This window comes from Saimiri boliviensis, chromosome 5 (genome assembly GCF_048565385.1).
Source record: "Saimiri boliviensis isolate mSaiBol1 chromosome 5, mSaiBol1.pri, whole genome shotgun sequence".
NCBI classification, from domain to species: Eukaryota; Metazoa; Chordata; class Mammalia; order Primates; family Cebidae; genus Saimiri; species Saimiri boliviensis.
The window spans coordinates 18602112-18616522 of record NC_133453.1 but is presented as its reverse complement, the minus strand read 5'-3'; the positions used below and the strand labels follow the sequence as shown (position 1 = coordinate 18616522).

Genomic DNA, 14411 nt, shown 5'->3' with positions numbered 1-14411 from the left:
TAGGTCATGAACTCCAGGTCAAGCAATGATCGTTAGGTATTACCGTAGCAGAAGGTACTACCCACTGTGTATACATATGGAACGGGATTAAATGTGCATATTACTTACAAGGTTACTTTTCATTTCACAAAATGAATTCTGAGCAGCATGCAAACTAGAATGGTCAAAACTAAAGTTCTAAACCTGATGTCTTTCCAACAGGGATCTTGTCACAAGTTAAATTCAAGTTTTCTGTAAATAATCGAAACAGAACTAGGAAACAGGCTGAAGGCGAAAAAAGCCACAGGCTCAAGTCAATGCCGCCAATTACACACAAAGCCCACTACATTCTACAAGAAATGATTTTTGCCCCGATCCCTAGCAACCACATAACTGTTCTAAACACAAAAATGTTGAGAATTTTCCTTGCCCAAAAGTGGTTTTTGAAAAGGATAAATGCATCTTAACATAAATAATTTAGTTTGCAAGAAACCACAAAAACAAAGGGGAAGAAGCCTGAAGAAAAGAAAAAGCATATATATATATATATATATATATATATATATATATATATATATAATAATCTGATCCAAAGCCACTAAAATGTTTGGAGTTGAATCCTTTTGAAACTCTTAAAATGCTCTGCAGTCTGCTAAAAAGTTAAAGGTTCTTTTTTTCCCATTCAACATTGGCCTTATTCTGTCATCAATCTGACATTCTCTCTCACTTTATGGTGTTAATTGCAAGGATACCCAGCAAATAAGAAATATGTAAGACCTGGCCAGGCACAGTGGCTCACACCTATAATCCCAGCACTTTGGGAGGCCGAGGCGGGTAGATCACAAGGTCAAGAGATCAAGACCATCCGGGTCAACATGGTGAAACCCCGTCTCTACTAAAAATACAAAAATTAGCTGGGCATGGTGGCGCATGCCTGTAGTCCCAGCTACTCGGAAGGCTGAGGCAGGAGAATTGCTTGAACCCAGGAGGCGGAGGTTGCGGTGAGCCGAGATTGTGCCATCGCACTCCAGCCTGAGTAACAAGAGCAAAACTCTGTCTCAAAAAAAAAAAAAAAAGAAATATGTAAGACCGGGGGACAGCAGCTTTTCACTCTGGCTTCAGCTACAGGCTTTCTGAGTGCTTCTACAGATACTCCCCATGCTGCAGAGGGCTCCCGCCTGCCTGACAAGCAAGGTTACTACGCTCCAGTGTCAACAAAACTCCTTAGATCAGTGCAAGGATCAATCAGATGAGTTTCCAGATTTCTCACAATGCACAGGGTCAAGTGTCTCAACAGCAAATCAAGCTCTGTTCCATTCATCCCTACCACCAAACAAACAAAAGAAAGCTTAGTAGCATACATTAGAAGGACAGGAAGAAATAGTTGCCGATGCCACTGACATATGCAGGAATCTCTGGAGAACAGACTTAGCTCAATTATAACTGCAAAGCCACTAGGGATTTTTAATTATTAAAAAGTAAACCATATGCCAGAGTAATGTAAGACAACCCAGTAATCAAGAATGGCAGGGAATGGTAGTTCTTAATCTGCTTCTACTCTACTTTGTGATACTCTGAAGACCTTTTCTTAGCAGAAAAAGCTGTATGTAAAATAACAGTAAATCAGAGAAAATGATGCAGCTAAACATGCCCCAGTAACAAAATTCCTGTGTCTAATTTCCTTATTAGGAGTCTGAAAAACAATTTTATTCCTTAGTTGTGATATGTATATGTGTGTGTGTATATACACACAAACACACACACACACACATACACACATATATTAGAAGAAAAACTAATACCAACTTTGTTACTGACTTATTGTGACAAGCCACTTCTTCGTGCCTCGGTTTCCTTAACCATAAACAAAAAAGGATAATTATATTTGCCATTAGATAATCAAAATAGACTTACAAATCCCTGTGAGATATGAGGAACCATTATTTGTAAAGATACTAATTCTCTCTGGCTTGATGGCTCTTGCAGAAAGCACCCTGAGAAAAAAGCACCCAGAGCTAGAGATGCATGCCCAGGACTCCAACAGACTAATGTGGCCAATGATGGTGGTGATAGGGAGTGAAAGTAAATCTCCTGCCCTTTTCCAAAGAAAGCCAGTTAGATATACTGAAATATATACAGATCCAGGCTGCCCATGTGTATAAAGCTTCTCACGTTCATAATTCTCAGACATTTCATAGACGCAAAAACTTCAAAATGTTTCAATATTCTACTATGACAGCCAATGTAGATTCAAAAGGAACCAAAAGTCTGAATCTGTAAATATTCATGCTAAATCAAAAACCAGAATAGCCGGGCGTGGTGGCTCAAGCCTGTAATCCCAGCACTTTGGGAGGCCGAGGCGGGTGGATCACAAGGTCAAGAGATCGAGACCATCCTGGTCAACATGGTGAAACCCTGTCTCTACTAAAAATACAAAAAAATTAGCTGGGCATGGTGGTGCGTGCCTGTAATCCCAGCTACTCAGGAGGCTGAGGCAGGAGAATTGCCTGAACCCAGGAGGCGAAGGTTGCAGTGAGCCAAGATCACGCCATTGCACTCCAGCAGCCTGGGTAACAAGAGCGAAACTCCGTCTCAAAAAAAAAAAAAAAAGAAAGAAAAAAAAAAAAACCAAAAAAACAAAATAACAACCTAGCCTAACAAAACCGAACATAAAGATGTACAACCACATCAGAAGTAGTGACAGTTTATGAATGCATATTTCCTAATTAAAAAAAAAATTCTAAACAAAAACAGCAGATGTCTACATGTTAGGGAAACTAGACACTAAGTATTACATTCTGTATGGAAGCTAAATTATATGAAATTCAGATTATAATATCATAAGTTTAGATTTAGAAAAACCTGACTTTTAAAAAAAAGATGAACACAAATTAGCTGTATTATATAAGATTCCAAGTGGCACATATCACAAACTCTTCCAAATGATCAATGCTGTAGCTTCTATCTTCCCAAGGTTTCTTAAATCGATCTTATCCTCGGTATAGCTATGACCACCATTGAGGCCAAGTCCTCATTCTCACTGCTCTACAATGTGCTAAAATCTCTTCCCATCATTCTCTTCACCTCTGCTCTCCATCCCACCCAACCTACATATTGCTGTAGGCTGTAACCCCAGCTACTCAGAAGACTGAGGCAGGAGAACTGCTCGAACCAGGAGGCAGAGGTTGCAGTGAGCCAAGATCGTGCCACTGCACTCCAGCCTGGACAAGAGAGTAAGACTCCGACTCAAAAAATATATATATATGAAAAGCAAAAATTTCAGAATTCCTTGGATAATGGCAACTATTAATACTATATTAGGAGCACATATATACCATTTAGTTAGCCTAACTTAAACTCCCCAACAAAGATGTTACTGTACTTGGGCTTTTACACACAAGAATTCCTACCCTTGCTCTGCCAACTTTATGACTTGATTAATATGTGCAAAGTCTTTCAGAGTAACTTTTGAGGCTTTTTCTTTTGCCTTAAAGCTGTCAGACAGGTGGCTTTGAGCACAAAGCATCACTTTAGGTCTTCTCAGCTTCCAGTTAAAACTTCTGGGTTCACCATGGTGCTGACGGCTTAAAGGTGCCGTAACTAGGGGTTACAACAGCTCATTTGGAACAAAAGCATACTGTGCAGCACTTACGAGAATTCCAAAAAGTGTTTTCTTAAAATGCTAGAGGGAAAGGGGATATTTTCTGGATAATACTGACAATTAATTGAAATAAAGCTCTATCTCTCTTCCTTTCTACAATCCCAAATCAAAAATATCAACTTTATCAAAAACAGGGTGTAGCAGCTTCCTGACATTGTCACTAACTCTGGACTCAGCTCATCTGTCTTACCTTCTGATGCTCTAATCACATAGCCCGCCTTGTCTTCACCAGGAGGCACATCAAGCAACTGCATAATTCTGTCCAGCAGACCATGAATGATCTCAAACCCAGGATTCTTGTTGTAATACACAGCACAGAGATGCCTGTAGTTTTTTGCACCTACATCTGGAAAAATAAAGGCTGTATTAACCATTGCTTATGAAACTGATTTACCCTAATACAAACTTGGGCAAAGTCGACAGAAAAGAAAACCAAATATTAAACTGATTCAACCTCAGAAATGCAAAATAAGATAAAACAGTCTTTTTTCAGCTTATCAAATTCCCTAAGGTGTTTTATTTCGGGAAAAGAGTGAAAAACTCTCAAAGCTGACCAGGAAAAATAAGGCTTCAATGAGGTATAAATTGGTAAAATTCTTTGTAAACAATTTAGCAATATATCAGAGCCTTAAAACTTCATACTCTTTTATTTGTAATATTAATACTATCCAAAGAAAATAATCCTAAATACAAAAAGGCTTTATGTAAAAAGACATTTACCACAACATTATTTCCAATAGTAAAAATTATAAACAACTTAAATTAGGGATAACGACATAAAGTACAGTCGATAACTCATCAGGATACTAAGTGGCTCTTAGAAAGCATCTTTATGATGGTTTATCATAACAGAGCACAACAAATACTTATAATAGTAAATGACAATTAAAAAAAGAGGTCACAAGGTTCAAAAAGAAGCAAAACTAAGTTACATTATTTAAAGAACAATCATAGGTTGGAAAACTATGAAGCAAGCTAAGGGAATGAAGATGACCAAAGTTAGGCTAACAATTACCCAAGGTAAAATGAAGAATCTGTGATATGGAGGGGTCATAAAAGGAGCTTAGGATACTGGCAACCTTCTATTCTTCATGTGGCTGATGGTTATACTAGTGTGTGTTTTAGAATCTTTTAAAAACTATTTATGTTGAATACATTCTTCACAAAGCATGAAAAAAAAAGCAGAATACTAAAGTTTATGAAATTATGCTACCACATGGGTGAATCTTGAGGACATTATGCTAAGTGAAATAAGCCACTCACAGAAGGACAGATACCGCGTGATTCCACTTACGAGAAGTATCTAGGCCATGAAATTGGGAGAAACAGAAAGTAGGAGAAACAGGCAGTAGAACAGTAGCTGCCAGGGGCTGGAGAGAAAGGGAATGGGGAATTGATATTGAATGGGTATAAAAGTTTAGCCATGCAAGATAGAAAGTTCTAGAGACCCACAACAATGTCCATATAGTGAACACCACTGTACTGTTTACTAAGAGAGTAGCTCTGATATGTTTTTTACCACAATAATAATAATTTTTTAAAGTATATGAAGAATGGGGCCAGGCAAAATAGCTCATGCCTGTAATCCCAGCACTTTGGAAGGCCAAGGCAGGAGTTTGAGCAACACAGCCATTCCTGGCAACACAACCATACCCCATCTCTACAAAACTGAAAAAAATAAATGAAAAACAGAATCACAACTACATAAATACAACCATAAGCCAAAAAACTCCAGACAGAGAAAAAGACTGAAAGAAATATTCCTACCTAAATGTTAACAGAGGTTGTGTTTGGGCAAGGATAATTTTTTCCAACTTTTATTTATTTCCCAATTTTTCCATGATTAGTATATATTATTCTACTTTGAAAATTAAAACAAATTTGCAAACTCAATATTTCATTTTATTTCACTTTATTGTTTGAGATAGGGTCTCGCTGTGTCTTCCATACTGGTACAATCACACTGCACTGCAGCCTCAGCTTCCTGCCTCAAGCAATCCTCCCACCTTAGCCTCCAGAGTAGCTGGAACCATAGGCACGTGCCACCACACTCAGCTAATATTTCAGTCTTTTGCAGAGACTCTCACTCTGTTGACCCAAGCTGGTCTCAAACTCTGGGTTCAAATGATCCTCCCACCTCAGCCTTCCAAAGTGCTGGAATTGCATGAGCCATTGTGCCTGGCTAAAGTCAATATTAAAAAAAAAAAAGAACTGTAATAGTCCAAATGAACCCTGAAGGATAAACAAATTGGTACATCCATACAGTAGGACACTACTCAGCAATAAAAAGGAACAAACTGTAGATAAGACTTGACAACTTGGGTGACTCTCAAAGGCATTATACTAAAAGAAAGAAGGCTCTCAAAAGGCTACAGACAAATGATTCCATTTATATGACATTCTGGAAAAAGCAAAACTATGGCAACAGAGAACAGGTAGTAGTTGCCTGGGGTCAGGTATGGGAAAAAAAATGTGACTAAAATAAGGGGGTTTTGGTATAATGGAATTATTTTTGATCTTGTAGTGATAGTTATCATCATCTAAACCTGTAATAAAATTTATTTTTAAAAAGAAGTACATAGTATAGAGAGGAAGACTCAAAGTCAGCAGTCATCATTTAACTTTATAACACTTGTGGCCCTTCAATAAATTCTGGAGACTGCTGCTCTAACACAAACAGAATGAATGCTGGTCTCATTTTGCTTTTCAAATTAAAGAGAAAGAACAAACTAATATCAGAGGGAATAAATAGGAAATAGAAAGCTGCTTCATGTTAGTATTTATTGGGCAAAACTTTTTCCATAGATTTACTCCCATAGGTAAAAGCTACTAGCAGTGGTTGACATAAAATACAGAATGCCTTTTATCTTCTCGATATCCAAGTAAAACACAAATATTTTAAGATACTGTACTCTAATTAAAATAATATAAAAGCAAGCACATAAATGGAGTAGAAAGGAAAACTAACATGAACTGTTAGTCTACGGTATCGATTATCTGGCGCATGCCAAGTATTACCTATCAATTTATCTATAATATTATTTAATTCTCAAGACAACCATGCAAGGTAAGTATTAATATTCCTATAAAACAGATGGAGAAACAAAACTCAGAATGATTAAGCAACTTGCCCAAAGTCAAACTAATTGGCTGGAGCTAATCCATTTAATTACATTGCTAATAAATTACGAAACCAGGATTTGACTAGAATTGACTGAGTCTTAAATCATGTTCTTTCCACTATAGGGTACACCCAAAAGGATTTAAATGAAAACAAACATATAAATGCAAACTTATGTATGGCTACATATCCACTTAATGTGGTCAAAGATGTGCATTCTTGAAATGTTTTTTATATGATAAACAGATGTCTTAATTTTCAAAAATTTTTGTGATACTTAAGAATTCCATTTAAGCAACTGAAATAAATTATTTTTAAGGGTCAGTGAAGTTTCTAGCCATCAACAGTATTGTTACTTATGGCAAGTATATTCTGAGTTGAACTTCAGACTGAACAGACACAAAGAAATAACTGCCCTTCCCATTTAACATTTTCCAGTACACACTGTACTCAAGGAGCTCTATTCTAGATATCCTCTGACAGTAGAGGTCAAAGCCAGTACAAGGCACCCACAACCTAAACGCTCAACAATTTTTTTTTTTCTGAGACAGGGTCTCACTCTAGTAGGTCAGGGTGGAGTGCAGCAGCACAGTCTTGGCTCACTGCAACCTCGACTTCCCAGGCTCAGGCAAACCTCTAACTCAGCCTCCTGAGTAGCTGGGAGTACAAGCACACACCACCATGCCCACTTTTTTGTTCGTTTGTTTGTTTCCATTTTTAGTAGAGACAGTGTTTTACCATGTTGTCCGGCTAGCCTTGACCTCCTGGGCTGAGGCAATTTGCCTGCCTCAGCCTCCCAAAGTGCTAGGATTACAGGCATGAGCCACCAGGCTAGGCTTTTGGTATTTACTCAGAAAATAATTAGTCAGATAATTATTTTCTGAGTAAATGCTTAAAGCCTAGAAAAAAAGATAAACACACACAAATAGCTATTAAAATGGGCCAGGAGCAGACAGTGGTTCATATCTATGTCAGCTTAGGTAAGTGAGTAGGATACCACTGTCACCCCTTATCATTTCTATTTTTAAAGATAAAGAAATTCAGTATCTAAAAGCTCTAAGTCGACAATAAAATCAGACAGGCACAAAACCCCACTAAACCAACCATGTGCATAAACTAAAATGAAGATCCTGATTCCACTGTAGGAATATAAACTTAAGTTCTCTGTCTCTCTCTCTCTGTCTCTCTCTCTATGTCTCTCTCTCTCTCTCTCTCTCTCTCTCTTTCTTTCTCTCTAAAGGAAAAAAATGAATTGAAACAGAACTAAATTATCCCTTTCATACTACTGACTTGCTTCTGGGTATTTTTGCCATGTGGTACCCATTTGTTGGTGTGGATGTCACATGCTTCCACTTTAACACACAGGGACGTATTGAAACAACTTTGTAGTTCCATTTTTCTGTGAGAGAATAGCCCAACAGTAATACCATCATTAAGAGAGAGCTTAGCAACATAAACTGGAAGCTTTATTTTGGTAAACTTTGCCAAATTCCAAGTATTTTTTTCCTGATCTCCAAATTATGTAAAACTTTTATATTTCTGATACGAACAGCAGCATCTGGATTAAAAACTTAAGAATTTTAAAAAACAAATTAAGTAAACTTGTAATGAGAATAATAAAATCACAATAAAAAATACAGAATTTATACCAGGCACAGTGGCTCATGCTTGTAATCCCAGCACTTTAGGAGGCTGAAGCAGAAGGATTACTTGATCCCAGGAGTTTCAGACCAGACTGGGCAATAAAGTGAGACCCCATCTCCACAAATTTTAAAAATGTAAAGGTTGGCCAGGCACAGTGGTGGTGCCATGTGCCTGTAGTTCCAGCTCTTCAGGAGGCTGAAGTGGGAGGATCCGTAGAGCACAGGAGTTCGAGGTTGCAGTGAGTTATGATCATGCCCGGGTGACAGAGTGAGACCCTGCCTCAAAACAAAATCAAAACCAAAAGAGAACTTAAAAACATTATACTTGATTTCATTCAAGAAAGGTTTCAGGATGTTTGTAGCATACACATACAATAATGAACTATATATTTTTAGAATTAATTTTGCAATATTTTAAAGAAAGGCCTGACTTCTAGAGCATTGTATTAAGCCCACCATAATAATAGATTAACCTCATTATTTAGGTGCCCCTCTCCCAACTCCACACTGATTAGCTGGCTTTTTACATTTCCCAAACGTTACTGCTCTCTCTGGACTTACTTTATCACGTCTCGCTAAAATACTCCCTCTACTGTAGCTGAACTCCCTCTACTTGTATCTCAAAGGAGAAGATAACCACAAACTCATTTCTAACCATTCCTCTTCATGAAATTGCTGGGTATAGTAAAATTTCCATTTCCTAGTATGTTGCACCAAGAGACCATACTACATCACAGAAAGTCCACTGACTACACACCACAAAATGAGAATTATTTAAATGTCATGCCAAAGCTAGGGTTTGTTGGAAATGCCTCAGTTCTTTATAACTCAGTTAACAGACCGCTTGTGTCATGCCATCAAACAATTCTGCTTTTTAAATGGGCCTGCCAAGTATGTCAGCCTAAATTATCTATGTATTTCCCAGACTTCAAAGTACTGCCTGGAGAGGGCTGATCTAAGCTGTGCAAAGGAGGGGCGGCTAGCTACAATTCTATAAGCTGAAAGAACACGCCAAATGATTTTTTTAACAGAAAAGAAAAAGGAATGCCACATGATGTCTACTAGTAAATGACTATTACATATAACTCAAATTTTTCAAATAGGCTCCGGCTTAGTGTAGATCCTCTTCCACCGAAGTCCCCATGATTAAAAGCTCAGGTGTTTGGTTATGTTATCACACATGGCACAGACTGGAAAAAGGCAGAATCTTCCAGAGAGCCTTTCCATTCCTATTCTCACATTCACCTAGAAGCCCAAAGAAAGATGCTAGGAGAAAGCCTACTGGGATACCAAAATAGCTTCTAGAATAATTAGAGGCTGATATGGAGCTTGAGGTTAATAGTGTGGCCAAGTTCAGAAAATAAAACAAACCTGCAGGGCGTGGTGGCTCACACCTGTAATCCCAGCACTTTAGGAAGCTAAGGTGGGTGGATCACATGAGACTGGGAGTTTGAGAACAGCCTGACCAACATGAAGAAAGCCCATCTCTACTAAAAATACAAAATTAGCCAGGCATGGCGGTGCTTGCCTGTAATCCCAGCTACTCGGGAGGCTGAGGCTGGAGAATAGCTTGAACCTGGGAGGCAGAGGCTGTAGTGAGCCAAGATTGTACCACTACACTCCAGCCTGAGCAACAAGAGCAAAACTCCATCTTAAAAAAAAAAAAAAAAGAAAGAAAGAAAAGAAAAGAAAACAAAGCACCGTGATTTTTAAGCCTATTCCATCCAATAAAGGTATTTCATATTGCAACCAAAAAAACTATAACTTACATTGCAAATTTTATACATCTCCTGAAGAATTTCAATGCAGGTCTAAATGATTCACAAATGCAAAAAGAATCTTGTGAAAACATAATGCCACCAAAAATCATATCGAATGTGGGTAAACAGGCACCTTGATAGACTCTTGGTAGGATGCTAAGTTTGTAAAAATATCCTTTCTCGAAGAAAATTTAACCAATTATCAAACATTTAGATGTTTACACCTATGGAATGATTAGTTCTAGTTCTAAAAATATCTATTTGTATAAAAGTACAAGGACATTCCTTGCAACAGACATAGTTTAGCAAAAATTTGGTAAAAATCTAAATATTCATAAGTCTAAGTAAATAAATTACAGTACATTGATATGATGGAAGATTATCCAGCCATTAAAAAGAAATGAAGTCGATAGAATGTGTTCAAAGGAGACAATGAGGTGCAGAACAAGACAGGTAAAATATTTCCCATTTGTATAAACACTAGGAAGTATTTATCCATATCTACGGCTGTACATAAAAGCGTAAACGATGTTTGTATATGCACAGAAAAGGTCTGGCAACTAATTCTAAGAGTATTAAGAAGTTGGATACTTTTTTTTTTAAAAAGAAAAGATTAGAATTACTCTTAAAAATACATATCCATGAAAGGTCTTAAAAACATTACAAATATATTTTCAATTAAAAAAATAACACAATAAAGCTTAAGAACAATTTTCTTTAAAATGCTCTCCTATATCGTAGCACTGAAGTACAGACTTTCCTTTTTAAAATAGTGCTAAAAAGCCAAGAAACAAATATAAGAAAAAATCTATGACCTTCTCAATGCATGAAGGAAAAAGTTACATCTTTGTGGGTTGGCTTTTATTTAGTTAATGTAAACCTGGAATGGATTTTTTACCTATTAAAAAAATGCAATATTCAATGCATGACAGGGCACATTATACTCATGTTAGCAGATCTTAACTTTGTGGAACCAAATATACTAAAGTAACTTTCTATATTAAAAATGATCTATTTACACAGTTAAGATGCCATCACATATACAAATGATGGTACTTCAAAAATTGTTAATGTCAATGCTCCTTACACCCATATTTTTTGAATTATTAATTGGAAATTCTACATGCCAAAAATATGAAATGGTAAAATTAAATTAATCCAGACTGATGACATAAGCTCTCTTTGGAAAATCACATTCCACATGTGGACGCTAGATAATCCCTCATTATTTGAGGGCTCCAAAATTACTGGACAACTTCTCAGAACTGAAGTATTTCACAAGACCATAATGAAAACGCTTTTATTGAGTTATTTTTAAGCATAGATTTACACAAAAACCTTAAAAAATCTGACCACTACAGTTTTGTAACTTATAAGACAGATACACAAACACCAACATACATATACAGTAAAAATCAACAGCAAATTGAATGAATATACCAAATCATAAAATAACAGTGAATTAGGTTTGTTCTTTGATGGCTGTGGTGGTCAAGGGAGGAGAAAGGAACAAGAATCTTAAACATACATTGTGACTAAAGTTTAAAAGAAAAATCTGGATTTCTACATCTTTACCTACTAAGCAGGGTAAGAAGAAGTAGATCATTTTCTCATTTAGAAAAGTTTCAGGGAGACTGTGAAATTTTAAAAACTATTTTGTCAGTGATTTGAGGGGTAGAGGAAATGTGGCTTGCACCAGGACTACAGCAATGCTTTAGAGAAAGAAAGAATGCTTTGAGCAAAAGGTGAAGTCTTAGCATGCTTCATGAAGAAACTGATGCTAACTGGAGCCTTATGAGTAGTCAAGAGGCTTTAACCTATCCTATTCTATCTACTGTATTTACTAAAATCCAAAATTTTGTAAATGTAGTAGTTATAACCAAAATGCATGGCAATTTGATTTTCAGGGTTCTCCACAGATATATGTCAAATTGGCAACTGGATGATTGTATCCTGCTAAATCTAAATCACCCTCTTTTTTTTTTTTTGAGACAGTTTCACCCTTGTTGCCCAGGCTGAAGTGCAATGCTGCAATCTCTGCTCTGCAACCTCTACCTCCAGGTTCAAGTGATTCTCCTGTCTCAGCCTCCTGAATAGCTAAGATTACAAGCATGCATCACCACACTCCACTAATTTTGTATTTTTAAAAGAGAAGGGGTTTCTCCATATTGGTCAGACTGGTCTCAAACTCTCAACTTCATGGGATCTGCCTGCCTTGGCCTTCCAAAGTGCTGAGATTACAGGCGTAAGCCATCACACCCAGCTAATTTTTGATTTTTTTTTTTTTTTTTAGTAGAGATAGGGTTTCACAGTGTTGGCCAGGCTGCTCTTGAACTCCTGACCTCAGGTGATCTGCCTGCCTTGGCACCCCAAAGTACTGGGATTACAGGCGTGAGCCACCACACCTGGCCTAATCACCCACCTACATTACAATGCCAAACCAATGTTTCTTAGGCTCTTGTTCCTTTTATACTTAAACTTAACTCAGTGATGTGTTTTCTCTTGCCATTTCAGGGAAATTTTACATATATTGGCAGCTTCAGTAACCATAAAGGAATAAACTGCAATTGCAGAAGTCAATCTGTATTTAAGAAAAAGCCAGAATATTAGATTTTGCAAAATACAATTGCTTTTCTGGGCATAAAGTTTAGGAATTCACAATTAGGTCCTTTGCACCCCAGAAGTCATTTTTCTTACTATTTTGTTTACAGTTTAGTTGTTCCTGACATTTAACAGAAAAAATAAAAATATTAAGGACTGAAACCAATCAATTGCTCACACAGCAGCCTGATACGGCAGCTTCAGTGCTGCGTCTGTTGACTTCCTTGTTATCAACTAAAAAATTTGCCCCACAGCAGAGTCTGCATTTAACTTCTCATTCCAAAAACATATGCCACTCTGCCCAATAAAAGGCATACATCAGCTGAGTCCCTTGAGTCATGACTAGTTTTTTTAAATGTTGCAGCAACTTTGCATTTGGAGACTGAGTAAATGCAGAGGTTGGCTCAGCCTCAAGAACCTGAATGTGTCTGATTTAGAGTGGAAGTCTTAATGCTCGAAAAGTGTGCCTTATGCAATCTGTAAACTGGCAGCCTGACAGTCTCACACAACGTGGATGGTCAATCAAAAAAGTCTACATTAGAATAAGAAACTGTCCGACGAGGTCAAGCATGAAAACAGGGCTAGCAGTCTTTCATCTACTCTTAGAGGAATACTGGTCACATAAAATGCGTGAGAGGCATATCAAAATCCAGTAGGGATTTTATTTTCATTTTCATTTTGGAAGACATGCTTGCCCACCCCAAACTGACACAAGACTGAGAATGCGGGGTCTTCCCTTAACATTAGAAAACAAGTTAGTTAATGGCAACTATTGCTCCCTTCTGAGCTACAAGGGGCAACTGGTACATTCTCTCTGAGCATGATCTGTCAGAATCTGCTCACGTTTGTCTCCCTCAAGTCTGGCAACTCTTTCTCTGATATTCTAAAGCAGTCTCTAGCGAAGAAGAGGAACTTAAAAATCTTCCACCGAAGTGCTGTGCTGAACGAGACTGTCCTGCTCATTCTTAACCACGCCACCTCCACTCTTTTGAACCAGTAGTTTGGGTACTGCTCCCACCAATGAAAATTTGAGGAACTATCACATTAACTGGAAAACTGTTGTTTAGACTTTTTTCTTCAAAAAAAGTTTCAATATTTAGAAGGAAATCCCTAATGTAAATCCAACAGAGAAAAATGGTTACTGGCTTGAGAGACAGTAAAAACACATTAATTCACCAAAAAAAAGTAGGTGACAAACTACTTAAAAAACAACATTCCCGTTTCCATAAATATATTCTCACAATAGTCTGTTTTGTTTTTCTTATTCTTACAAAAAAAAAAAAAAAAAAAAAAAAGGAAAAAAAAAGAGCCTGGCACAGTGGCTCACGCCTATAATCCTAGCACTTTGGAAGCCGAAGAGGGCAGATGACAAGGTCAAGAGTTCAAGACCAGCCTGACCAACATAGTGAAACTCCGTCTCCACTAAAAATACAAAAATTAGCCAAGTGTGGTGGCGCATACCTATAATCCCAGCTACTCAGGAGGCTGAGGCAGGAGAATTGGTTGAACCTGGGAGGCAGAGGTTGCAGTGAACCAGGATCGTACCACTGCCAGCCCAGCCTAGGCAACAGAGCAAGACTCTGTCTCAAAAAAAAAAAAAAAAAGGGCATAACAGAACCAATTAAGTCAAAAGTTAGGATAAAAAT

General features: G+C 37.4%; 1 protein-coding gene across 1 annotated transcript in view; it reads right to left on the bottom strand.

Annotated features, from left to right (window-relative positions):
• The window catches only part of FARSB (phenylalanyl-tRNA synthetase subunit beta), a 78718-nt gene that overhangs the window by 19269 nt on the left and 45038 nt on the right, over window positions 1-14411 (bottom strand). The window contains exon 16 of the mRNA XM_039469791.2: window positions 3831-3986. Coding sequence (XP_039325725.1) covers window positions 3831-3986 — 156 coding nt within the window. The remainder of the gene's footprint in view (window positions 1-3830; window positions 3987-14411) is intronic.